We start from the raw sequence: 27,611 nt of genomic DNA, 5'->3' as shown, positions 1-27,611 counted from the left end.
GCAGGACAAACACACTAAGAAATAAAATGAATTCATGAATAAATCTTATAGTAGCAATTTTAAATATTAATATGAAGAAAAGAGATGATGTGGGAAGTGAATAGCAGGGAAATGAGTGCTTGGCAAACTGTCTCTTTTGCAAACCAATTATTTATATAAAATAAATATCTTGCCATTTTTAATTATTATAAAGTGCCATCAATACGCATGATGAATTTACAAGGGAACAGGGACTTTTCCTGAATAACTTAACCAAAATTCAGCACATAGGAATCAAGAGAGAAGAGTGGAGGGGAAACAGAGGCAGAGGCAAACTAAGGAAGACTATGTATTTATTTATTCTGAGGTGCATATTAATTAATTGACTGGCAGGACAGCCAGAGAGTTAGAGAGCACAGATTCGGTGGTCAAGAGATGCACAATTCAATCACCACATCATCAAAAAGGAAGCCGGCCAGTTTTAAGAGGCCAACAGGAGGCTGTAACCCGAAGCGCCACTGAGTGCAGGCTTGGGAGACTCCTGGGAAACAGCTAATAAGCTGCTTGGAAGTTGTAAAGTCCACAGAGCAGTGTCCAGATTTTAGTTTACCAAAGTTGGTACTGCTCCCCCCTCTGAGTGGAGGCAGCCTGGGACTGCTGACGTCACTGAGGAGCAGAGATAAAGGGGTGATATACAGCAGCTGGAAAACGAAAACTTCTAAGGCGTGCTGGAGAGAGGCTCTACTGCTCAGTCCAGGGAACCACTGCTAAGCTGACAGGAACCCTTTCTTACAGAGATCTAGGGAGGAGGAAGAAGAAAAGGGAACCATTAAAAGATACCCTCAGAAAATTGCTGAAAAATGCCACAGAACGTTGTCCTCCCAGGACCGGCGCCTTGGGGCTTCAGGCTGACAGGAGGGATAGATTTTAAGCAGCCGTTAATCATATCCAGGGTATGTCCTTTTCCCTTCTCTTTTCTTTTCTTTTTCTTACAATGGCATCCTTGAAGTTGTGGAAGTGTGGAGTCTGCAGGAGCTGATGGTGTCTTACTCATCCTCAGACAATACATGCTTTGCTGAATGCTTTGTATTTTTAAAGAACACAACACAGGTGGTTGTTAATTTTGCACTGTGCAATCAATGGTTGAAGGGTTTCTTTTAATATGCTTGTCAAGAAGAGTGAGCAGACTTGACACTGCTATTTCTTCCCATGCACCCCTTACTCTAATGTAATATTCTTCTACCCAACCACATGAATGGTTACCAGTGCAATCCTAGATATGTCTCTAGAAGAAGAAAGCCACTCAATTCAATGGAATCAATCTCAGGTAAGGGGACACAGGATTCACTGGACTGCAGTCCTGTAATCCGCTTACCTGTGACCCCATTGAATCCAGTGGGATTTGGAATAGGGCCAAATTTGCAACACAATTTTGCAGTGCAGTGCCCTCACCCCCCACCACTTAGCTTCAGACAACCTGGAACAGGGCATTTATAGCACTGCTTAGGAGAAGGTGGGAGGACACCTTTTCCACCCCTGCCCCCTCCCCATAAATACTGCTAGAGGGGCTCAAGCTTGGGTCTGGCTGCCAGCCCCAAACTTGAGCATTTTGTTTCTACATGAAGGGGAGTCAGGGTTTGGAGACTAAGGAACTGGAGAATGTGTCTTATTTTCCTTTGCTTCCTCCTGTAACATCTTGATTATTCACCCCTCCAATGCTTTCAGAGCCTTCCTCCCACCTCCCCTATGAACAGAAACGAGAGAAACCTGTAGAAAGCAATGGATAAATTCAATTTTTTGCATACTTGAGTTTCCTCCTCAAAAAAAGCAAAATGTAGCAGCAAATACAGGAGTTCCTAACCATAGCATTAATGTGAACCTAGAACGTCCATCTCTGATGAAATAAGATGAGTCTGTTCTTGCTTTCTCCATATAGGCTCAACTACTATCATATTCGGTATGTCCTGGAAACTCACAGGTTCCTCTTGGACCATTTGGGGGGTTTTATTTTAATTTACAAACTTGCATACTTCAATCTACCCAGGGCTCCCTCAAGTTTATAGAAACCACCTCCTTATTTTTGGTTGTGATGTTTTGCTTTCAAACTGAGAGGTACACAGCCACCCACTTCACTTCACCTAACTGGAACTCTAACGTGCATATGATAACTTGAAAATTTAAAAGGATGTTCTCTTCCCTGTTCAAGCACAAAGATGGCATATATAAAGAACGGAACATCATGCAAACTCTTCGACTGAAACCCTTATGCTACTTATTCTAGTGAAAAGAAACTCAAGGAGTCAGAAATTTGAGGTAGAGAAGCAAAGGGGGCACAATCCTTTTCTAGCCCACTGCTTTTCCATTTCATCACCTCCTCAAGCCACTCCAGATGTGCATCTCCATACAATAACACAGCTGGGTGTCAGTTAACTAGTTTAACTAAGTTGTACAAAAGGAATTTGCAGGATAGCTTCTTGGGGAAAGGAGCTATACATATTCATTTTCACATTTAGGGTAAGTTCACACAAAATCAGCATAATGAGAGTTCACGGGGAGAGTGGGGTAATGATGTAATTAATTGTGCCTAATAAGGGGACAACTGAAGGATCAAATGTAGACATTTCTGAGTGCTATCTTCAGATATTTTTCAAAATGATTACACACTCACCCTGTTGGTTTGTAACTGGGACCTTGTTGTCAAGTGGGATATACTTCCCTAAAGCAAATCAGGTTAGTAATTTTATTGAGTTCATCTAGGAGCAACTTAACATGTCTACTACAATGCTAACTCAGAGAGTCTTCATACTGAATCAGTTGGGGTTACTTTGCTGACCTCAAAAATCAGCAAAGAGATGATATAGTTTTAGGATTGATTCATTAACAACAAACTATTTCAAGGCCACACCATCTGTACACAACGTCCTTTACAGGAGCATAAATCCTTGTTGAGCCATCCAGATTGATATACATTTTTGCCCAAACATGCACAGCCACTCCATATCTTTATCCTGAGGCAGCATGCACAAGGATGTGGAATGTTGCCATTGTGGACAAAAACTGTGAGACCTAATTTTGGAATTCACATTTCTGCATTTTCCATTACTTTATAATGCTGAGCAAATAAAGTCAGTGCCAATGCCTTATGCAAGAACTGTGATTTCAACACCTCTCTCATTTATTTCATTTTACTGCATGCACAAGTAGAATTAATTGGCCACAACCTTGAAGACCTCTACGGACTGAAAGATAGGATAAATATTTGAAATAAATAACAAAAATAAAAATGCTCCTACTGCAACAAAGTAGTTTAAATCTCACTGAGGTCAATTGAAATGACAGGCACATCCTTAACTGACATTAATAGAACTTTGAAAAGTGATTAACAGCACAGCCCTTTGTTGGCTTACTCATAATAAATTCCCATTGCATTCAGTGGTGATTACTCACAAATAACTGTGCACTGGATCGTAGCCTTACAGAGCAGATCGTGCCCTTTAAGTGTTAAAAATTCCAGATGTACTTTCAATATCACTATTTTACAAACAACTTCAATTTCACTGGATGCTACATATACAGCTAGTATTCCTTTCAGAATGAGAATATCTAAACGTATTATCCTCTCAAATTTGTTGTCTGATTGAAAAAGTACAACTACACAAATAAAAAATGCCAGTGTAAGGAGTTGAAGAATTACTGCTGACTTAACAGTATTTCAAATCAGAACTCTTGTTAGAGTTAAGGTACTAAATTTAGGCACTCAAAGAAAAACCAACACAGCTAGCTAGTACCATAAACAAAGAGTAGTTTGTTTCACCAGAATTCCATGCACTCTGAGTGTTTAACCTTCATAAAATGCACAAAGCACATGTAAGCTGATGTGGTGCATGCTTATGGCATCTGACATGGACACACTGGAGAAAGGGAAACAATGTCTGAGCTTAAAAACAATAGAAGACACTGTGGAGTTTTTGGACTCCTATTGCCTTTTATGGCATTATAAGAGGGAAGGACTTTCCATTATCTCTCAAGAAAAGTATTTTAGTAACGCTAGGCTTCTTGCCTGCATTTGTTTACAATAAGCTCAGTCAAGTTTAAAGTTCTATTAACGAAAGAGGAGCTGCATTTATACCTAATTACTGAGAAGTAAATTGTTTGGTATTATCTGAGTCGCTGTGAGACAAGTAGCTTTGGGAGCTGCTGAACAAGAACTCATTAACTGTCTGTTTCAAGGCCTACTGCTCCGTGCTACAAGGCATGTTTACATAAAAAGACAAATGTGAAGACGGATGCCTTAAGTTTTACTGGTACATCTGTTTGATGTTAACATATGTCAACTACTTTGATTCTTTTTCTCATTTATATGTAACAGTTCAGTATTTAGAAATGGATCTCTAAAGTGCGGGCCCAAGCCCCAGAATACTTTAAATCAGTTCAATAAAACCTTAACTCCTTGATCCAAAAGATGTGGATTTATCAAAGCAAGTTCTAAAATCAATGGCCCTAAAGCAGCTTAGGTTAACCATTTTTAAGGTAACTGGCTTGAGGGTATCTTGAACTATCCATGTGCAAACCATAGGAAATATACATGGGAGTCAAATTATTTTGTTTGAGAAACAAAACACCAAACCGTAGCATTTTATACCAAAGTACAGGATAAATATGCATTTTTGATAACACTATGTAAACACAAATTTAAAACTGAACAGTGGAAACACAGTAAGTGCACAGTAAATGGAAGTGTGAACACAGCCACAGTTACAGTTTTAAGAATACATTTATCTCAGGTTGAATGTCTGCATGCACTCCAAATACCGGTAAATGAAGTTGAGCTCCTGGATAACTAGACTTTCCCTATACACTTCAATGGAAGGAACAAGCTCTGTGTGAGCATCCCTTTGCACATCCAGAACTGAACCCTTATTTGAAGTGAGTGCTGGAACACCTGAAGATTGAGTGGGATCCGTGTATACCATGGACAAGGAACCTGCAGCCCCCTTCAGAAGATGCAGTTCCTGTCAGTCCAGGTCTCTGGCTACATGGTGGGGCTGAATGAAGTTATAACTCAACAACATCTGGAGGGCTGCAGGTTCCCCATGTTGTACACATTCACACCTTCAAAGAATAATTGCATCAAGGCAATAGTGTCTACCATACATTGTATAGTTTTAACTTTTCACTATCGGGAGCTTTTAATGACAACTTATTGGACTTTTCTAAGTAAAGGTATTTACGGATGAGGGACTTATTTCCTAGTGGCTCAGGCTATCATTTTAAGAGAATTGTACTGAATCCTTAGGAAAATGATACAGGACAGATCTATGTTTTTCAAGATGAAGATGTACATATTTTTTTTAAAAAATTCTTTAGCGATGCCAATTTCCCATCAATTTGTGACAAGACAGCATGATCATTCAAAAATAGCTTTCAAATTAAGCAATAAATCTTTTTGGAATTGATTTTCTAGTAGCATAGAGTTTTAAACAGACCATAGCAAAACAGAGTAGCCTAGTCAATCAGGTAAAGACTTCACAAGGGAGAGACAGAAGGGGCTACTACCACCTGTTTATCTAGAGAAGTGATGTCATAATCAAAAAGCTATCTGTGGTTACCCAAACCAAATACAGTAAGACAACCCTCTGGAAGGTTTCAAGCAAATGTAAAACCTCAGGGCAGATAATCCAGACAAGCTAAGTATAGAAGTGTATTGAACTGCAGCCCAATCGTCAACATACTGCACTGCTTGCTTGAAGGCCACCAAACCCAATGCAACTAAGGCAAAAAGAGCAGTTTGTGGATTAATAAAAGCATGCTAAGAGACAGTTAAGCACATCAATGAAAGAAGCAAAATATTTCCTTATCTAATAACTGTGAGAAGGTGGATTTACAGATGAAGCAATTGACAAGTAGATTACAATATTGTCATGTTTCACAAAAAAAGCTTTATCAAGCAATGATGCTTCCAAACAATAGCTCTCTCTCTCTCTCTTGAAAACTAGGATACACACATCAGTAAGAACCACACATTAGTAAGGCAGACAACTTTTATTCTCTAGTAGGGTTGGTGAGCCTTTACTAATGGCATGACAGGTAGAAATCCAACATGGGTATGCATAATTTTTTTTAGCACATCAGAAGCTTTTTCAGTCACACTAGCTTTTCACATACGAGGGGCGAATTATGTAGACAAGGAATCTCATCTGAAATCTGAACTGGTACATTCTAGGAAATGCTGAACCAGATGAGATTTCTAAATGCCCTGTGCTGTGCAAGGCATTGTACAGAAACTGTAACATACCAGAAATTACCCCTAAGTGTTCTCCATAGCAAAATTATAATTTTTAAAAAAATACATCCCCGAAATGAGACTATATTCTCTGTTTGGTCACTCTGTGACAATGCCACAAGAGTTTGGAAACCATTTCAGTTATTTGAAATCTTTATTTCTTGCTACAATTAGAATCCCACCTTTCCTCCAAGAAGTTCAAGGTGGTGTACATGCTTCTCCTCCTCTCTATTTTATCCTCACAACAGCCCTGTGTGGTAGGTAAGACTGAGAAATAGTAATTGGCTCACGGTCACTCAGTGGACTCCATGGTTAAGTGGAGATTTAAACCCTGGACTCCCAGGTTCTAGCCTGACACTCTAACCACTGTGCAACACTGGAATGTGCTGAGGAGGAGATCAGGTCTGGAACTTCCAAAACCCATAGCATTTCCTCAAGCCAATATATCACTTGCTAACCTCTGTATCACATGCTTCATGTCTGGTATTTTTTGAAGAGAGAAATATTTCTGGAATTCTTCAGCCTTCTAGAAAAGGCTTGTGCAGTTTAACATTCTGTTTTACAAGGAGAGGTATAGAAACCAATAGGAAGGAGTGGTTCATGGAAGAAACTAGTCCCAAGGTTGCCAGGCCACAACCATCACCCACACCAGACCTGAGTGAGCAATGTTTGCTTTTTTCCTCTGTTTTGTAATTATAACAAATTTCAAAAGTATTAAACCAAAAACAAAACCTGTTACATGCGTAAAACTGTATAAAGCACAACAAATTATATAACCTGTGTGCCAACCATCATCACCCCATCCATATGCAAAGTAGATAAAGAAAAAATTAGAGAGCAAGTTTCTGTTTTATACATCCATACTGCTAAACAATGGCATTATAACTCATATAAAACACTGAGAAATCTATATTACCATTGCAAATAGACTTGTTGACTCATGGTCCCTTGCTGCACATTCCATGTCATGCAACATAATGTAGATGACAGTTGTCTGTCCTCACTGGCAGCACCAAAACTCTTCTGAACATAAGCTTGTTTTAGTATTTTAACTCTTCGCATGTTTTAAACTATTGCTGTATAATTTTATTGAGGGGTTTTTTGTAAACAGCTTTGTTTTTTCTACAATCAAAAGTGTATAAATTTTATGAAATAAATAAATGCTAAAATATCAGCTAGCACCAAAATAATAATAAAAAATAGAAGCTAATGCTTATATGCCTGTCACAATGAGTCACAGATCAACTACAGCTCATACTTGAAATTAAGTGAAGTTTCACCACATCCCTTGTGTCAAAATAAGTTGCACTGAAATCAATACAACTTCTTAGGTGGAAACAGGTCTACTTATCATTTAAAAGAAACATCTTGTGTTTCTTTCAGATCACTCCAGGAAGCAAAGCTTCACAAGCCAATTTGTGCCCTGGTGACATCATTATAGCTATTGATGGCTATGGCACAGAAAACATGACTCACAATGATGCACAAGAGAGAATTAAAGCAGCGTCACACCAGCTCTGTCTGAAAATTGAGAGGTAAGATTTCGCCATATGCTTGGAGTACAATACAGTGGTACCTCGGGTTACAGACGCTTCAGGTTACAAACACTTCAGCTTACAGACTCCACTAACCCAGAAATAGTACCTCGGGTTAAGAACTTTGCTTCAGGATGAGAACAGAAATCGTGCGGTGGTGGCGCAGCGGCAGTGGAAGGCCCCATTAGCTAAAGCGGTACCTCAGGTTAAGAACAGTTTCAGGTTAAGAACGGACCTCCAGAACGAATTAAGTTCTTAACCCGAGGCACCACTGTAATGGATTCAATATTTCCCATCTAAATTAAAGTTTGCCATTATCTGATGATTACAAACATTCATATCCATGGATCCAATATATTTCTGGGCCCAACATCCTAGATGTTCTTGGCATGATAATGTGGCAAGATTGCCATGACAATTCCTAGTCCTGTTTCCCTTGGTGTAATATATCTTCTGCAGCTTCTCAGACTATTTTCTACTAAATAGTCCCACTGTTAAACAGCACTGCTCCTTACAGGTTCGAAACAAAATAGTACTCAGTTTGGCCTTGAAGGGAAGGCACACAATGGAATGAGGCTGTCTCCCAGGCCACCCATCAGTGGGTGATTTGAGAGCAAGAAATGCTAGTCAAGGGGCCAATCAGGCAGAAGCAAGCAAAGTAAGGACAGGGAGAAAGCATGAGCACAGAATAACCTGCTGCTCAAGAGCGAGCTGGAATTGGATTGGGCAATGTTTAGTTAGTCAGGGCCCTGCAGGGCTCAACAAGAGGAGTGTGAGACTGCAGAAACTGGAGACAGTAGCTGGATAAGATAACAAGGAATTCAGCAAGGGAGCATGACTCTGAGGTATAAGTAAAGTTGTCTCCAGGCCCAAGGCTGCTGGTTCAAATTCCAGTATGCTATTGTCCATAGAAACTTGGGGCATTGCTTCTTTTCACAGACACCAAAGCAACCAAATTCTAAATCCTAGCTCAATTTGCAGTAAAGGGCAAAAGTTTGCATTTCGCCTAATTGCATTGTAAGATATAGCCCACCCATTCTATTCTTGATGTTACCATTGTCCTTACATGCTTCAGCTTTTCCACTGTACACATTCTTACCAAGCACAACCTTTTCTTTAAAAAAAAACACCCCGAAACAGGTTGATTGTATCCATTTTATGTTTTGTTTAAAAACACACACTTTGGATTCAGAAGTGGCTCACCAGTTGGGACGCAGGCACTTTGCTAGCTTCCTGGTAGGTGTGTTGCTGTTGCTTACGGGAGGGACAAGGCAGTGGGGAGGTTGGTGTGGTGCAAACACACCAGCAGATTAGTGCCAACATCCCCACTGCCTCTCCCCTCCTCTCCCTCTGAGTAAGCAACAGCAGCCCATCTGCTAGGAAGCTGGTATAGTGGCTCCACAACACCCAGCAAGTCACTCCTGCCTGTATTGCTATGGGGTGCTCCCAGATAGATATTTATTGGGGGATCAGTGCTGCTTAGGCAAAGTCTTTCACAGCAGCCATACACATTGATTTCAAAATGCCAGCTTGAATCCCACCCACATTTAATTTAGATTTACCCTGTCTGAGATAATTCTGTTAAGTTGACATAACTTGTTGCCAATGACCTATTTGCAATATTAAACCCCCATTTGGAAACATCCTTAGACTTTCACAATTCCTCTTATCTTTCTTTTGCCACAAGTAAGCTTACAAGCATTATCTGAAATTTTCCCTGCTCAACAAAAACTAAAGGACCACTGTCCTATTTTTCTTTAGTTACCAATTCAGTATTGTCTACTTTTCATAAGATTTAATATACAAATAAACAGTTAACTTATTTAAAAGTTAAGTTTTCGTGTTGTGATAAAAGAGAGACAAAAGCTTTGGGGGCTTTAGGATTGCATAACACATTGAATGCAGATGTGCTATATTAAGGATTCTTCATTTTTCACCCTACAGGGCAGAAACAAGAATGTGGTCTCCGCAAATAACAGAAGATGGTAGTCCACATCCATTCAAAGTGAACTTGGAAGCTGAACCACAGGTAGCAAATTGCTTTAAATCAGCAGCATTCCCGTTGTATTTTGCAGCAGCTTACTTATATCTTTATTATGTTTCCCAACGTCTAGTTAACCTCCTGTTAAACATAAGTTATCTTAAAGCAGTATATCCCTATACTTTTGTATGAAAAACCATTGGAAGCTGTAAGATTCTTACATCTGTTCTGGACATGATCTTGAGCCATTAAATTCTTAATACCTCACATGTTCCAGAGCCGAATCCTGACACTGAAAACAGCTTCTAGGGAAAGACCCCAAGGACCCCTGGTTAAATTTACTCATCCTCACTCACCTGAGTATCACACCTAACCCAAATAAGTCTACTGTCTTAACCCAAGCCACATCTGTGCCATACATTACTGTATATCACTTGAAAAGCCATGGCTTCTCCCAGAGAATCCTATGAATTGTAGTTTGTTAAGGGAGCTGAGAATTGTTCGGTGACCCCCTGCCCTCACAGGGCTACGATTCCCAGAGTTTCCTGGGAAGAGGGACTTATTGTTAAACCACACTGGGAATTGTAGCTCTTTGGGGAGAACAGGGGTCTCCCCAAAATTCTCAGCAGCCTTAAGCTACAATTCCCAGGATTATTTGGGAGAAGCCATGACTGTTAGTAGTATAATAGTACTTTAAATGTATAATGTGGATGTGTCCCCAAATTGAAATTTTAAAGTCTCAGAATTCTGAGGGAGTCTTATCTTCCTTGGTTAGGCAGAAACCCTCTACTGTATCCTCAGCCTGGTTGATTTACAGCCATCCTGGATGTAACACTGATGATGTAACTTTCTTAACAATGCATGCTTATGGTTAGTTAGTGTGTGACACTAAACAGATTACCCATTCGGGTAGTCATTATTCTAGATGAACTGATCTGAAGTAACTTGTGATATCTGTTAGGGGCACACCACACAGTGAGCTTGAATAGTAATAATATTTGGAAACTAAGGCATGCATAATAGAAATACTGCATTGTTTGAAATCTCAGTAACAAAATAATATGTCAAAATCAAAAATACTGAATTCATTTTACAATGCTGAAAATGGTCTTTTCAAACCACACATTTTAACCTATACAATGCCATCCTGATAAATAGGCCAACTGGTTTGTTTGAAAATACTCTTCTGGTGCTTGTAAAATTCAAAAGGTGTCCACCATTTAGAGCTATCTGTGTGATATGCCCCTAACAGCTTTGTTGGGACTTATAAATTATGTGCAGTGATTACTATTTAAATTTGGTCTTGAGTTCTCAGTGAATTTATCAGACAAATTTTAGAGGTTTATTCATACAATAAATGCAAAAGCTGGACTGTTATTTTTTCTGTTGCTTGCTTTGCCATTTACACTTTGTGCACATGGTGATATTTCTAGAAACTAAAATAAACTCATTGCAGCAATGATATACTTTTACAGTAAGACATTACAAATATGATGTTGTTATAATATGTACTCTTTCTGCACTTCCATCTGTAAACTAATCCCAGTTAAAAACCAGTTGATGATATATTTATCAAAGTTAATTTACATATAACATGGTTTCTGACTATATAGGATTTACTTGCATTCTTAGAAATGCACCTTGATTCCACAAGCACATTTACTTGGAAGTAAGCCCCACTGATAGTATAAACCTTTGCATTTATCAACCATCCCATTAGGTTGATATACCAAACAAGTGGAAATCTTGCTCAACCTGTCTGGCTTTTGAGATATTAACAAGTATTTCCCACATATTTTTAAGCATATTTTCTCAGCTATATGGACGAAGGGTGGGTGTTTGAATAAAAAAATACAACTGCAGATTTTATTGTTAGGATGCTGATGTGCTAAATATGGCATGCTATGGGTTTGCTGCATTTGCTTCTAGCTACAGAATGTGCACAGCTGAAACATGTGGCTGAGTTTACAAGATATTTCAATGCCAGGTGTGCCCACACTTTTAAAGATTAGTTTACTAAATCAACCAAAATGACTCAAGCAAGTGAATAGCCTCACTTAAGTAGGCTGTAGATCTGGGCTTTTGGTTTCAGTGGCACTTTTGTCCTTTAACTTCAGTGATATTGGAAGCATTCTGTTTAGAACTCCACACTATGGTGTTTGCTTATATGCTGGGTCTTTTTCAGTTTAGTCTTGTCTACTTTTAGAACACTGATCTAGTGCGCGCACACACACACACACACACACACACACACATACCTATTATGTGTCCATGTCTTTTTTTACTCAAGGTTAAGCTGATTTGTGGCTGTGAGACTTTTCAAGCAAATATGCCAAGACGTTAGTACATGTGGAAAATAGATGCATTTTAAAAAATTTAAATGGCTATTTAGCCTTTTCATTTCAAAAATTGCTGTGGGCTCCGCCAGACAGCTTATTTATTTAACATTAATCTTGACTTGCTTGCACAAAGCTTATGCAGAAGTTAGATTATATCTGGTCTTTATGGAGCATTTATTCTGATGCGTTTGTGGGAGGATATACAACAGGAAACTTTTTCAGCAGGGGGCCGGCCACTGTCCCTCAGAGCTTGTGGGGGGATGGATTATATTTTGGGGGGAAACATATGAATTCCTATGCCCCACAAATAACCCAGAGATGCATTTTAAATAAAAAGCACACATTCTACTAAACCTAAATTTCCTGGAATCTGCTTCAATCCCTCCTGCAAAATATTATTAGGATTGTTTCAACAGTAGCCTCTAAGTGGTAAACAATAAGGTTACAAAAAAATCAATAAGCACAAATCTGGTTAAAACATAAAATCAGAAAATCTTAGCATTAAAATGCCTGCTAAAATAAGAAATACCAGAAGTTAAACAGAGAGGTGGACTGTTTGAAGCCAGCGAGGAGCATATTCCACAGAATTAGACCCACAATACTGAATGCACAGCTATGAACTGTGCATGTGAGCTATGGGGGATCACTAACAGTGACTCCCCAAATACCTCAGCAATTAGGCAGGGATATAAGGAATCAGTGGTCCTTAAAATATCTGACCCCAATTGTTGTCTTGTAATTGTTGAGATTTGATTAGAGGCTAGGAGAGGATATATTTATTAGATTTTATCCTTCCTCACATTGTTGAGTTCAGCAGAGTGCCATTCCTTTGCCACTTAAAAGGGAGCTTGTATAAGCAAGTTTTAGCCTTTTAACATTAATAAACCAGGGTGCTTTAAGGCAGGCTGGATTTTCCTGATATTACCCACCTTTTCCTCCCCCTCAAATAATAACCACACAATAGGTTTTCTGGAAAAGTTAAAATAACATTTACTCACTCAGTCTACATCTTCAAGAACAGCAGTTACAGCAGCAAAATGTAGGCAGGCTTAAAATGCTATTTAAGTTACTAAGAGACATTAAAGTCTAGCTTAGAGTCTGAGCTGAAGGTTACAGGTTATAAGAAAAAAAGGTGTGCCCAGGAAGGGAGGAGCACACTAAGTTATACCTCTTCCTGTCAGGACACAAAAGGGAAGTGATGTCACAGTCCTCTCTAGTAAGAACTGAAGGAAAACTCTATGAGCTTCAGCCCCATTATGTGCCTAGCTAGAAAAACATGAATTTTTGATTTGACAGCTATAAATATCCTGCAGTAATTAATACAAGAACCTTGAACCTGGCCCAGTAATATATGGATAGCCAGTGCAAGCTTTTCAGCACTAGAGTCATGTGCTGGTGGTAGTTTGGCCCTACTAGCAATCCAGCTGCAGCATTTTGCACCAGCTGGAGCTTCCAGACTGGGCCCAATGTTGACTCCACAGAGAGCATTTCAATAATCAAAGTCTTAAAGTTACTAATGCCTTGTGACCAGGGCAAGCTATCCATGTCCAAGACTGACTGAAAGCATCCTTTCACAGTTTAATCTGAAACATGTTTACTCTGACATAAATCCTACTGATTTAAAGGGGACCTACTCCCAAATTAAATATGCATAGGATTGCAGGTTTCTGTTATTTAATCTGAGACAGAGAACCCTCTCCCCAATCCCTGATAACGTCTAGCAATCCAAACGATGTCATTACATGTGTAATGCTGAGTTTTGCCAATACCATGTCCCTTTATTGGATGCAATTTGCAGGGAGAAATAAACTTCAATGACAATGTGAGTTGACTCATATTGGGATTACTAGAAGTTACTGGGGAAGATAGAAGGCATGGTGGCTACTAATTTTGACTGCACCTCTTATGTAATATCTAATTACAGCCATATTTAGCTACACAGTCAAATTTACAGTTTCTTCTACAGAAATTAGCAATGACATGTTATTGTCTATAAGTATATATCCTCCCTATACTCCTCCATATATTTTCTATGGTGAAACACAGGATGCTTGCTTAGTGGTTTGCAGCAAGATGTGTTTTATTAATAAGTAGAAGCATTGCCAGTTGTGCTTGTTATTGGCTTTAATGTGCATTGTAGCTTTGTGTATTTTGTCTGCCTGTTATGCACAGGAATTCAAGCCCATTGGTACAGCTCACAACAGAAGGGCCCAGCCTTTTGTTGCAGCAGCAAATCTCGATAACAAAAGACAGGTGGTGAGCTCTGCCTATAACTCTCCCATTGGGCTGTATTCATCTGGCAATATACATGATGCTCTTCATGGACAGCTGCGGGGCCTTATCCCCAATTCACCTGCAAAGTAAGTAAGATGCTCTAAGATGGTCTTTTGCTGCAACATCTGTTTAACTGGCTTCATGGTCTCAAGTCCAGCTCTTGCTATTCTTTTTTCTTTCTTTCCTGATGCTCAAAATATACAAAATGTTATTCAAAAAATTTACCTCTAAAATGAATCTTCAAATAAGCAAGACCAATATTATAGACATTTCTCTTTCAGGGGGTTGGCTACACAAGACATTATTATTATTAAGCACATTCCAGCCAAAGCTAAATACTGAAGGCACATCCTATGTGCATGCACACACAAGATGCACACAGGAGCAAGCCCCATTGGTTTGACTTACTTCTGAGTAAACATGGATAGGATCAGGCTGCAAGTATTATTGATTGCAACAGGCAATATATATAAAAACGGTGTGCAGCCTCATCCTATGTGTACACATATGTAAGTCCCACTGTGTTCAATGGGACATATTCCAAAGTACGTGAGCTTAGGCTTGTAGCCTAAAAAGTTAACTTTGGCTTGATTGTTCCTATTGTTCTCTTTTTCTCACAATAATATCAGATGTATTAATGTTACTACTATATAACTAACAACTCAATAATTTACAACATGTATGTTAACTAATCTTTTCTGGAAGCAAATATGCTTGCTTAAGTTAAAAACAACAACAACCCTGTATTTCCTTTTCTTCTTCTTCTCCAGGACTTGGGCTACTTTGAACACAAGCATAACATTCGGCCCAAACCTTTCATAGTCTCAGGCCCGAGCAGGTTATAACTTCTCTGTGTAATCTGTAACTGGGTGCATGGTGTTTTGTTTTTTAATGAAAACAGTAACATTGCTATTTCAGTATGTTGTAAAGCCTTCTAATGGATAAATGCTTGCTTTGCAGCACCTATAAATCTGAGATCAAATGCCAAAAGAAACGCCTGTTTCATTTGTCATGGAGAATAGTAGTGAAAGGGCACACTTTTTGTGCAATTATTGATCAAAGCCACAACAATCTGCCAAGCAGTAATGCGCCTGCAATCAGGTTAATTTCAACTGAACCTACATCAGAGAATTGTTTGGTGCATTACAGAGATCAAAACTGAAATATCACACGTAACATTACTTACAGGGCTTTAAAATATGTAGTAACGCACATACAAACAAACTACAACACTATGATGTTGGGCTAGAAGGGAGAATGAGAAAGGAGGGAAGGACCTCATATTGAACCTCCACAGGCTAAGGCTACCGTACATCCAAGGACACCAGTGGATAAGAACAAGATGGCACTCTGATGAAACAGAGCAGGGATAGAGTTTGATAGGGATGTTTCTGTCCTTTATGGAATGCTTAATGATCATTCTTATACAATTCTTCAATGGAGGAAGTGACTTGAGGGTTGAAAATGGAGAGCTACATATGTTTATGTCCTGCAGGAGATGAGCATTTTGCAGTTAATGTGTCATTAACAAATTACACATTGATACTCTCATTTCTCATCTCACAACGCGGGTGGCACTGTGGGGTAAACCACAGAGCCTAGGACTTGCCGTTCAGAAGGTCGGCGGTTCGAATCCCCACGACGGAGTGAGCTCCCGTTGCTCGGTCCCTGCTCCTGCCAACCTAGCAGTTCGAAAGCACGTCCAAGTGCAAGTAGATCAATAGGTACCGCTCCGGCAGGAAGGTAAATGGCGTTTCCATGCGCTGCTCTGGTTCACCAGAAGCGGCTTAGTCATGCTGGCCACATGACCCGGAAGCTGTACACCGCCTCCCTCGGCCAATAAAGCGAGATGAACGCCGCAACCCCACAGTCGGCCACAACTGGACTTAATGGTCAAGGATCCCTTTACCTTTCTCTTATTTTCTATTTCATAGGCAAATGATACTATTTTGCTTATTTGTTTAGATTGTTTTGCACATCGCCTTTCATCTGAAAATCTTAGGGGTGGGTAGCAGTTAAATTCAGTAAAATACAGTTCACATCAATACATAATACCATTAAAAACACAATAAAAGCAAAATAAGTTACTAAATGTCAGTGACCATTCCCCCAAGTCTAGCTAAAAAAAGCTACGTTTTGAGCTTTTTAGAGTAAGTGCCAACTCAATTTCAAGGGACAGGGAGTTTCAAAGCCAGGGTGCCACCCCAGAAGCTGGCATGCACATCACCACTCCTACTACTGAAGCACTAATTGCAGTGCAGGGGCTGGTGTGCAATTGGACTGCTGGGCAGAGGTCTAGGAGACCAACATCAGGTGGAGCGAGATATGACGACAGGTGGAACCACCTTCTGACTTTTTGTAGGCAAGAAGGCAGGCAGAGTGCCTCACTTGTAGTTTTATAAAACCTTCAATGTGTCAACATGAATAGAAGTTATTAATATTGCAGTTGCTGTATAAGGCAGTGTTTCCCAAACGTTTTTGGGCAACGGCACACCTGTTTACCGGAAAAAAATCTCGCGGCACACCACCATTAAAGCCCCGCCCCGTGACGTCAGCGCGCAGCGTCACGCCGGGAGGGACGCACAAAAGTGAAAGTTTTTTTCCCTTCCCCTTGCCGGGGTGGGAGGAGGCAGCAGAGCGAGGGACTGAGGGACGGCGGCAGCTGAGGCGGCGGCGGCTGTTGTGGTGGTGGCGGCGATAGCAGGCGGAGGAGGAGCCGTCGCCGGGAGTTGCTGCTGCTGCTGTTGCTGCTGCTGCCCGGACATGCCGGCCTCCTCCTCCTCCGCTGTCTCGCGCTCCTCCCTTTTGCGCGCGCTGCCCCGCCGCTCGGCACCACCACCGCGGAGCCGCCCCCGGCTCGACGCGGATCCTCGCCGCCGCCGCCTCTCGCCGCCCGATTCGCCCGCCTCCCTCCCACGGCACACCAGCCGGTGTCTCACGGCACACTAGTGTGCCGCGGAACACCGGTTGGGAAACACTGGTATAAGGGATTATTATTATGACCAGAATGTAACTGAAATTAATAAGATTTTGGAACGCAGAAATAAATAAAATCATCAAACCATCAATTCTAGCATGCGGGGGACCACCTTATCTAAATTATATAATTCGGTATTTGAGCGATTGGTACTGGTAATTGTAGTATAAATTGGTATTGTTATAACGAGGCTATTATTGGATTGTAATTGAAAACTAATAAAAATTATTATCAAGGCAGGCAGGCAGAGGGAGACTGGCTGAGATCAGTCTGAGGTTGTTGGGGCAGTACCCCGTATGCCCTAGGACCAGCGCCAACAGGCAATAGCTAAGGCCTCCCTCGCCAATCTCCCGAGTTGTGTTGTAAGAATAAGTTTGTTGTGTTGCAGAGTATATAGTTCCATGCTGAGCATATTTTTTGAGTTTACATAGCAACATAAAATATCAGCTGGTGGGCATCTGAAATATTTTGCTAAATGCACTCCTTCTCCTTCTGCAGCACTTGTGGGAAGTGCCCTATTGCTTCTAACAATACCTGGCCGTTAACAGTGCACTTCAGCTTCTGGAGTTAACAGCATCATCATTGACAAGCTTTGCTCATGCTTTCCAAACATGGATCATGGTTTTATTTCTGAGTAACGGTGTGTGGCTGTATGGCTATCCCCTTGTATGGATATTTAGCTTGAGTGATCTGGCAACTGTAAAGTTTCTTACTTGCTTTGGCACATGTGCAGCTCTTCTGGAATTCTTTGTCTTGCCTTTGATGGTAAGGAATGCAATTTTCTTAAGGCAGTTGACAACATGGTCCTACTTAAATTCCACATGGCATCCCTGAGGGAAGTTAGTTCAATGAAAAAGGATCCATGATGTAGATAAAGCTGCCATTTAGCTGTGGGTGATATTTCCATCTTTATAATATTTGTGACAGTAAACACCTGAAATTCAGTGAAAGATGACAAATAATGAATATTGTGAATGTCTGAAAACTCAAAGAGGTATCAGTAGATGCAGCAAATAATCTACATGTGATTGCCATCAGTCACTAGAAGTGATGAATCAGAAATCTGGTTTCAATGTTCCCAAAATTTGGCACTGTGAATGTTCACCAAATTTGGGACATTAAGGTTCCAGTCCAATAATTTTACACCCTCACTGTCTGGGAGGCAGTAATACGCACTGAAATCAGTGGGGCTTACTTTTGAAAGAGGCATAGGATTGTTCTGTAAGGCTGTAGTCCTTTGCACACATGCAGAGTATACCAGTAATTTCTTTCTGACGTAACGTGTTTTGTAGGATTATGCTGCTGTAGTATTTACATATTAGTCCTACAGCATGTTTATCCAGAATTAAAACTTAATTATTTTTGTTATATTTCTGCTAAATAAGTCCACATCCTTAGAGTAGTTTCACATATCTTAAAAAAATGGTAATGTTGGCAATAGAGGATGTGCAGCTGAACTGTCTGTTCACTCCCCACAGTTCCCATCTAACAACTAAAAAGGGCACTTACACACCTCTCGTTCCCTGCTATGGGCACCCCATGGGCATCTCAACATGGGATAAATGTACAAGTTGCCCATTTATTTCTTGCCAATTGCCTCTTGCAATATTCAAAGTTACCCCTAAGCTTCCAAATTAAATTAACTGTAAATTAAGGGGGGTTCCATCTATATGTCTTAGTAAACCATGCTTTGGATGCAGATAATGCCATATAACTATTATAGGGCTTGGCCACAACTGAGCATTATTTAGCTAGTAATCCACTCCCCATCCCATTCGAATTAGACTCAAGTAGTCCACCCCACGTATACCTGAATTTGTGCATAGAAATTTATTAAATAACAACAATAAATAATAAATACATTAGGAGCAACTTGAGTCTTTCCTGTTCATACTACTAGGCATTCCCTTTTTTGTTTTTCCACACTGGAGAGCCAGTGTGGTGTAGTGGTTAAGAGCGGTAGACTCATAATCTGGGGAACCGGGTTCGCGTCTCCGCTCCTCCACATGCAGCTGCTGGGTGACCTTGGGCTAGTCACACTTCTTTGAAGTCTCTCAGAGTGTTTGGGGGGAGGAAGGGAAAGGAGAATGTTAGCCGCTTTGAGACTCCTTTGGGTAGTGATAAAGCGGGATATCAAATCCAAACTCCTCCTCTTCTTCTTCTCAGCTTCTCATGTGTTGATTCTATTGGTAATGTTCCAATGGCTTTTAAATGGGTAAAGAAGGCACAGCTTTTCCTACCACAGTGAGATTTGTGTCTCATAGCAATTCTGAACCAAGAAAAAAATATGTGGTCAACTGCTAATACAGTCCTAGTCTATGTAGTTTGTGTCTTGGACCAATGAATATTTAAAATTGAGGACTCTAAATTAAAAACTGACAAAGAATGCAGGCTTTTGTAATCCAAAACGAATGCAAGAAGAAAATCTGACACGTCTGATTATTTCTGTGGCATCAAAGACTAAATAATTAACAGATCTTTACACCTGCTGTATTAGCATACTGGTGCTTGGGATGCCTTGTGGTGCCATTACCTCAATGTGTTCTTAGGAAACAGATTCCACTAGTGCTGTTGCAATGCTGTGCAAGCATCATAGTTATGCATTGGAACAGTACTGGAAATATCAGTATTATCTCACGAAGTTGTTATTTTATACATACGATTGGCAAGAGAAGCTTTAACTTCCAAAATTTCTTCTGATTCTGATTTACTGTTCGAATCTGGCCATTAACCTGTGCCATCTTTGACGTAATTATGTGCTGAAGGAGGTAGTATGAGACAAACAAACATTTGATGAACTATAAAACTTAGAAGTTTTGCGTAATAGTTGTGATCTCTTTAAAATTATGGCAGATTATACTCAGTAGAAAAATACACAAAAGTTGTCTTTCATAAAATGTGTTTTTTCTTGCATTTGATTCTTTTGGGCGCTTTTGTCACTCTGGAGAATACTTCTGCTCCCTGTTATTCATCATCTTTTCCTCTCTGGTTTGCATCACGTATTTTTGTGTACTGGTTTTTGGCACAGTGTTTGCAGTACTCCTTCCGGTATTGACGGCGGCAGCGGACGTAGCACACCCTCTTCTGTTAGCACTGTTAGCACTATCTGTCCTACCGAATTGAAAGCTGCATCTAAGATGGCCCCCAACATTCCTTTAGAAATGGAACTGCCTGGTGTCAAGATTGTACATGCTCAGTTTAACACACCTATGCAATTGTATTCAGATGACAATATTATGGAAACACTGCAGGGGCAGGTTTCTACAGCACTGGGGGAAGCCACCCCGATAAGGTAATCCAAGCCACAATGTATGGTTAGCTTATTTCTAAGGCATGAATAGTGCTACCATTATTGTTGCTTCATTAGTCGTTAAGGCTTTTAAATATATCTAAACCATACCAATTTGAAAGTCAGTGTGAAATTCTGAAAGTCAATGCCTATTTAGTCATCAGTTTCAGTGGGATAAAGACTGTCACCTTGGTTCTATGGAAGATGTACAGATGGACAAAATGTAGCCTAAATTGAGAATTATTAGGAGAACCACTGTGTCATGCCAGGGAGATTAAAAATGAAGTTTGGTTAAATTTCATATAAATGTTTTTAGGTTTGTGAAAATTTTATGCATTCTAACTTATGTTTAAATTAGGGACAAATGCTTGAAAGAAAATATTTTGACTTCCTAGGGAAATGAAGAGTTTTAAGTTTGGTTAAGTTTTTATATAGCTTTATACAATTTGTGTAAATGTTACTTTGATATGGGTATATAGCTCCCCTTATATGTCCAGCTCCTACTTTGTGATAGTTTGACAACTAGAGACTTGATAACAAATCTCAATCTATATGCACTCAGCTTGTAAACAGTCACAAGAGTCCCATAATTGATGTCAACAGGAAACGAGACATTCAGATAAATTGCCCTATATATAAATTACATTTACATTAAAGTATATAGCAATTGTCCTGCTAATCTGCTGGAAATTGGGCATCTCTAAACTTTTAGAATTTTGTGTGCACTCACAAAGTAGCTACATTTTCTGGACAGTGATTCCCTGGGGTGTTCATTAAGTGAACTGACTTTACCCATACTGCACTCCTGGACTAAATATTTATTTATCATATTACAAGTAGTGGCAAGCATGCTTTTGGGAACCATTTCAGTAAAAAAAAAAAAAAAAACACTTTGAGTTGTTTTTGTTGATGGGGTTCATTTTCACCAAGTATGAACTTGGAAATGCCATATTATTCCCTAGGGGTATTTTGTGTCTAGTAACTAATAGAAGCTTTAACCCTTCTTGTGGGATGCTTCAGTTGCCTATAAGATGATGATTAAAAATCAAGAGTTAAATCTAAAGTGATTAAGCTTTAATTTCCTTTGAAACTGGTAAACTTCATTTTCTGAACTTTATATTTGTTCTCTGTGTAGATTTTCTTTTGCACATTGCTAGAATGGAACATGATCTGACTTCGTTCAGTTCTGTGCCTTCCACTTTTGTTTTAAACAATGCAATTATAGTGAACATTTACTGGTTAACTATCTCATACAGCTCATTGATTTTTCAGTGACCCAGTACCAGCTGCAGTGCCCCAGTCTGATGTGTATAGGCTGCTACATGATGATCAGCAAGGACCGAGTAAGCCACGTCAGTCCGGTTCCTTTAAGATTCTACAAGACATGGTCTCTGATGAATCTGGTTAGTTGCCATTTTTGTACGGCATCTCTCTTCACTTACATTGCATTACATGTCTATGATGCAGCCAGGAACGCCACCTTCTAGGGGCAGAGGTTTCTTCGGCCCCCTCAATATATGCTAGCAGAGGGCCAGGCCCCCTCAATATTGAGAGGGCGGAGGAGGCTGAGCACGACACAGTTCAGTGGCTGCCTCTTCCTGAGCTTGAGAAAGGAAGCTGCACGATGCAACTACCTCTCCTATGCTCAGGAGGAGTCAGGCACTAAACTGTGCTGCAATCGGCCTCCTCCCGCTGGTGCAACATTGCACATGCATTGTGTGCCAGGCACATGACATCACTCACACATGATGTATAACAGCCCCCAATCTTGCACGCAAGACAGCACCTCTGGATGCAGCCACTTTGCTTAAGCTAAGCAGGTTTTGGGCTTGTTAATTACTTAATAGAAGGCAACTCAGGACATCACTTACACATTGTCAAAAAAGAGGGAAGACATCACCAAAAAAAGGGCACAAGCCTGCATAAAATTTGCGTGCCATGATAAACATATACAGATGTGAATTAAGAAAGAATTACAATAATTTAGCTAGACGTAAGATACTTCTCATTATTGTGGGGAACACTGTGACCTGGTGACCTGTGTGCCTACTCAACCTGTTGATAGGAAACTTCTAAGGTTGCTGTTCTCTCTTCTTACAGAGATGGGAGACTTGGATTGGAGTGCACTTCAAATAAAATATTCCTTTAAAGAGTGAGCTATCCCCTGATAGCCATTCAAATAAAGAACTGTAAAGTAGGCACACATGGAACCTTGAGTTCCCTAATGGAAGAAAGGCACTAAATAAAGTAAAGCCTAACTGGAACATGCACAGTGATACCAATATAAAATGTTAACCAAGAGGGTTAGACATATGCAGACCATGTGTTCACAGTAAAAATGAGAGAGGGAGATAAAAGTAGCAGCATATATCTATTGCTTAATTAAATGGAATCCTGTAACTTACTGAGCAGTCCCATAACTCAGAAGTAAATCCAATTGTGTTGAATGAGGATTGCCCCCTAGTGTTTATCAGAATGTGCCTAAGGGAGAGAGTCTATAGATATGGCACCTGCATATAATGAGTGAACTTATTTTTTAAAACAGCTTAAAAATTGAGGAAATCACCAACATTATGCCAGAGAATTTGGATGGTTAAAATAATAATCAAGCTTTATATGTTTTGTTAGGCAATCCCTTGTTTTGTTTTAATACTAATTAGCAATCTCATCTAGTAACTTTGCAGATCAGAATGTGACACTAAGGGAGTATTTTTAATTATTTTTCTCCTACGCCATTTCCTCCGTCTAAATTGCATTTAACCCAAGACACTTAGAAGATGCCTTGAGCTCTGTCCTGTCCTGTAAACAAAAGTGGCATATTTATCTTTTTCTCCAGATGGTCGGGCCCCTGCTATAAGGAGTGTGAAAGCACCAGTAACGAAGGTACCTGCTGCTGGGGGAAGTGTGCCAAAGGTGCCCTTGTGTGACAAGTGTGGAAATGGAATTGTGTAAGATATTTTATTTTACTTCTAATTGATTCATGGCATAGGTCTTTGGAAAAGTTCACATCAATTTGTGGTGGGTGGGTATCTGTGATTTCTCTTTCATGAAGTTAAACAAAATTCAAAGCATTCATACCTCTTTATAGAGCTATTTTTTATTACACATTTTTATGCATTTTGTTTTATTTTGTTGGTGCAGCATATATTTTTAAAAGGTTACATAAGGTCTGGGACAATGCTATAAATAAAGTCTGCATAGCCTGTGTTGCTCTAAAAGAAATGTTGGCGAAGCTTCTTGATTTTACATGCTCTTCTTGGCTCCCACTGAAATTCAACCTCAGCAGGGAGCCTAACAGATGCTGTACAGACTGGCTGTAACAGCATATGATCAGGAGCTGCAGAGGTGAGGGTATCTTAAATTTACTTAATGGTTTTCATCAGTCAAATTTTGGCTTGCAGGCATCTAGGTATATTTTATTTTTCATTTTTAAGAAACCCGATTTTGTATATTCATAATTGAACTTTATGTTATTTTCACCCCCCTTTCTTTGATCTACAGTGGCACAGTGGTGAAGGCACGTGATAAGTACAGGCATCCTGAATGTTTCGTGTGCTCTGACTGCAACCTCAACCTGAAGCAGAAAGGCTACTTCTTTGTGGAGGGGCAATTATACTGTGAAGCTCATGCACGAGCTCGTATGAGGCCCCCAGAGGGATATGAAGCCGTCACTGTTTATCCCAAGGCTTAGCTGTCCGGAGAGACACAAATACCTGCATGCTCACATAAGGCACTATCCGCTTACAGCAGCAATACGACTGAATGCAATCCAGCATTCTGCTTTTTAAAACAGGGAGGGAGACAGGATGGAGAAGTTGGGAGAAGGATGATCATTCTTGTAGCCCATGTTGGTATCTATGGAATTATTTCCCAAAACATTATCACTATGGCTGCCAGTGTAATCCAATGAGTTATAAATCTGACATGCTATATTAAGATCCTTTGCAAATTGAGTTCATGTATAATACTATGAGTAATCTACAGTGAGAGAACCATACTGTATTTTTAAAATGTACCTCTGTTTCTCTGTACAAGTGCAATTAAATGGCTTTTTTAAAAAAGACATGTTCTGCAGCAGCATTTACTCCCCAGGTGTTTGTTACCTTCATATCCAGTGGAAGTGGGAAGACACATTCAGGAATATAATGTCTGAAGAAATATGACTTGTGGTGGTAGAAGCAGTGGTGGCAAATATCACAAGTTTTTAAAGGGAAGTGAAATAGAGGCAGATGTCTCAAATTAGCAGTTGTTGCATCTGCATAGGGAAAAATAACTTCAACCTCATACATTTTTGGAAGAAAACTCTGTGATAAAATAAGTTTAAGCTTGTGTCTAGAGAAGTCAAGTGCAAGACTGTTGACAGGTGATGGCTAGTATGAAAATTGAATATATACCTTAATGTTAAGACTATAGCCTACTTTATCTCCCTAAGGCATTGTTATTGCAATGTTCTGATGTAACCTATATCTTCACCTGAAGGAAAAATATCAGTCCTCAAACCCTTTCTAAACCTCCTAATCCAGGCCCCCATGTAGCCTCTGGAGCTATCCCCAGGCCACATCCCCCACCTGAAAATATGCCCCTTCTCTGAGAGACACCAAAATGATTTTTGTTGGGGAAAGAGTAGTGGTTGGGAGTACACTAAAAACAAATACATGAGATGAGATTGCAAAAGGTATTTGTGAATTGAGTTCTCAGATGAAAGGAAAGAGCTGGAGAATAAAGCTATCAGAGGGCACGATGCATATCGTTTTCCCAACAGAGACACAAGTAGCATAAGATATGTGAACCATGTTTGGTTGTGTGCCAGAGGTTTCTGCCAGCACATGACACTTACTGTGGGGTAATTCAACAAGTTAAATACAGGGGGAGAGATTAACTCTGGCGAGTTACCTTACAAGGACAGATGTTTGCTCTTCCCAATAATAAAAAATCTACATTGTCAGTGTGGCAATCCTCACAAAGAGAGCCCACACAGATGACCAAACTATCCTAGGGTACCTTGGTTATCTGTATCAACCTGCAGTGGAGTTCCAGGGCCCCAAAGGCAACAACAATGGCTTAGTATATTTTGAAGTCAGTGAAGTAAAACATTATCATCTATGGAGGCCTCCCTGCCTTAAATCCAAAGTCTAAAATGACTAAATTGTAAAACTGTCAACCTGCCAATTGCAGTGGTCAACTGAAAAGTTGCTGCTTTCTGGGCCAAGCTGTGTCCATCAGTTCCCTTATGCTATGTGTGGGGGAAAATAAAAGCACAGTTGCCACAGCAACTAATAAATTTCCTAAGACAGGCCCTACCATGTCAAGGTACCATTTATTCAGCTGGAGGCTTAAGCGGTAGGGAGTGCACATAGTAACATAAGAAACTGCCTTATATTAAGTCAGACCATCAATCCATCTAGCTCAGTATTGTCTACACTGACTGGCAGCAGCTCACCAGGGTTTCAACCAGGGACCTTTCCCAGCCCTATCTGAAGATGGCTTGGGGTTCATCCTGGAACCTTCTGTAAGCAAAGCAAGTTATAAAATTTGCTTTCACCCATGGGTTACAGGAGGGATTGGTCTGTGAACACAGAAAATCTTCCTTCTCCAATGAAATAGATATTGAGCCTGCAGTTCTTTCATTGTCACGAAACACTGACATATAAGACTCCAATCCTGCTATATTAAAATAAATGAGACAGAATCTTTTTGTTCTCTATAAGAATCTACTGGAATTGAAAGGAGAAGTGTTGCTGCTACTACCACACGACAATGGTGACATCATGCCAGGTCTAATTTTATATGCTAGTCAAAACCATTATAACAAACAAAGGTACCTGCAAAACCACAATGCAGAGTAAACTTTTAAATATAGCAGTAACATATACGCTGTTGTATAATATTGTTGGGATCGAGCCCAGTTGGTTGGACTTCTCAGCTGCTGTGGAACAGGTGTAGGAAGGGTTTGCTAACCGTGTTCTAAATGCTAGAACTATTTGGAGACCCTTAATAGTGGGGCTACATTAGTTTTCAGATCTTTATAATTTTAGGAACCTCCCTCTCAACTTTGGTTTCCTTTTTTTGAAGTTTTCAAACAGATAAAACTTTATTATTATTATTATTATTATTATTATTATTATTAATGCTATTTTCTAGGAAAAAAAGATGCCGGAACTCACCATGAACTTCTCCCTTGTTCTCTTATAATGGCAATGGCACCCACCTGAGAGGTGCCAGATCTGAGTTCCGTCGAGTTCTAATGAAGGGGTACAGTTAGGGTTTTACAAGCAGGTTTTATCCTTTTTTCAAACCCCTTTTTTCCTCTCCCCCTTCACAGATTCTTACATAGAAATGTTGCTTTTCGTTCTCTGGCTCTGTTCCCGGAAGTATGTTGCAAGTCAATGTACCAGGACAAGGTTATCTTGGATCTGGGAAGCGAAAAGCTTTACTGTTCTCAGCTGTAGGTTTGTTACAGCGTTTTTGTTACAGAGAGGACTGCTTAGCTCGTGCTTTTTGTCTTAGAGGAATATTCAGTTTTAAAAATGCGTACGCCGAGGCCCGGCTGGGGGGGGGGAATTCACAAAGAGTTTTTAGGGCTTTCTGGGGTAACCCTAACTGTACCCCTTCACTGACGTAAGGAAAAAAAGCCATTATTATTATTATTATTATTATTATTACATACTGGTTTAATGGCTGGCAGAATTTCAATCTGATTCTGTTCCATGAATTCTTATATACTTACTGCATTAATGTTTCAATCTGGGATTTCTTATTTTGCACAGTGCCACCAGCCTTGAGAAGGCTTGGGTCTTAAAAGGCAAAATAGACCAAGAACAAGAACCACCTTCGGGCAAATGAATCTGACACAATTAAAAAACTCAGGCGCTTTGCTCTACAACTCCCCAGGTGACAAAATCCGTTTAACGAACATCTAAAATGACGGTTATTCCAACTTTTCGAATCTACCTC

General features: G+C 39.9%; 1 protein-coding gene and 1 long non-coding RNA gene across 5 annotated transcripts in view; one reads left to right on the top strand and one right to left on the bottom strand.

The window, feature by feature from the left end:
* Positions 1 to 27,593, bottom strand: part of LOC310686406 — a 109,652-nt gene extending 82,059 nt beyond the window's left edge. The window contains exons 1-5 of one of the 3 annotated variants that reach the window (XR_014515860.1): positions 26,822 to 27,265; positions 24,761 to 24,912; positions 17,370 to 18,302; positions 16,301 to 16,840; positions 13,116 to 15,936 (exon numbers count right to left, since the gene is read on the bottom strand). This is a non-coding gene — a long non-coding RNA (uncharacterized lncRNA). Of the gene's footprint in view, positions 1 to 13,115; positions 15,937 to 16,300; positions 16,841 to 17,369; positions 19,480 to 24,760; positions 24,913 to 26,821; positions 27,266 to 27,520 lie in introns of those variants that run through there. The other 2 variants (XR_014515859.1, XR_014515861.1) reach the window with 2 other exon arrangements.
* Positions 494 to 24,765, top strand: PDLIM3 (PDZ and LIM domain 3). Of its 2 annotated transcripts, XM_083460080.1 has the most exons (8): positions 494 to 932; positions 7,646 to 7,797; positions 9,742 to 9,826; positions 15,162 to 15,229; positions 20,397 to 20,660; positions 21,930 to 22,060; positions 23,494 to 23,605; positions 24,159 to 24,765. In XM_083460080.1, exons 1-8 carry the CDS (start codon positions 840 to 842, stop codon positions 24,346 to 24,348), a joined length of 1,095 nt encoding a protein of 364 aa, XP_083316206.1. In that variant the 5' UTR covers positions 494 to 839; the 3' UTR covers positions 24,349 to 24,765. The 2 variants fall into 2 exon arrangements, with proteins under 2 accessions (XP_083316206.1, XP_083316207.1); XM_083460081.1 differs by lacking the exons at positions 15,162 to 15,229; positions 20,397 to 20,660 and adding an exon at positions 14,290 to 14,477 and having other exon boundaries at positions 502 to 932.
* Positions 27,594 to 27,611: the final 18 nt, after the last annotated feature.

The sequence above is a fragment of the Podarcis liolepis genome, assembly GCF_965112155.1.
Source record: "Podarcis liolepis genome assembly, chromosome: 9".
In the NCBI taxonomy this organism is placed as follows: Eukaryota; Metazoa; Chordata; class Lepidosauria; order Squamata; family Lacertidae; genus Podarcis; species Podarcis liolepis.
The sequence above is the reverse complement of the archived record's forward strand: the minus strand, read 5'-3'. Positions and strand labels throughout refer to the sequence as shown.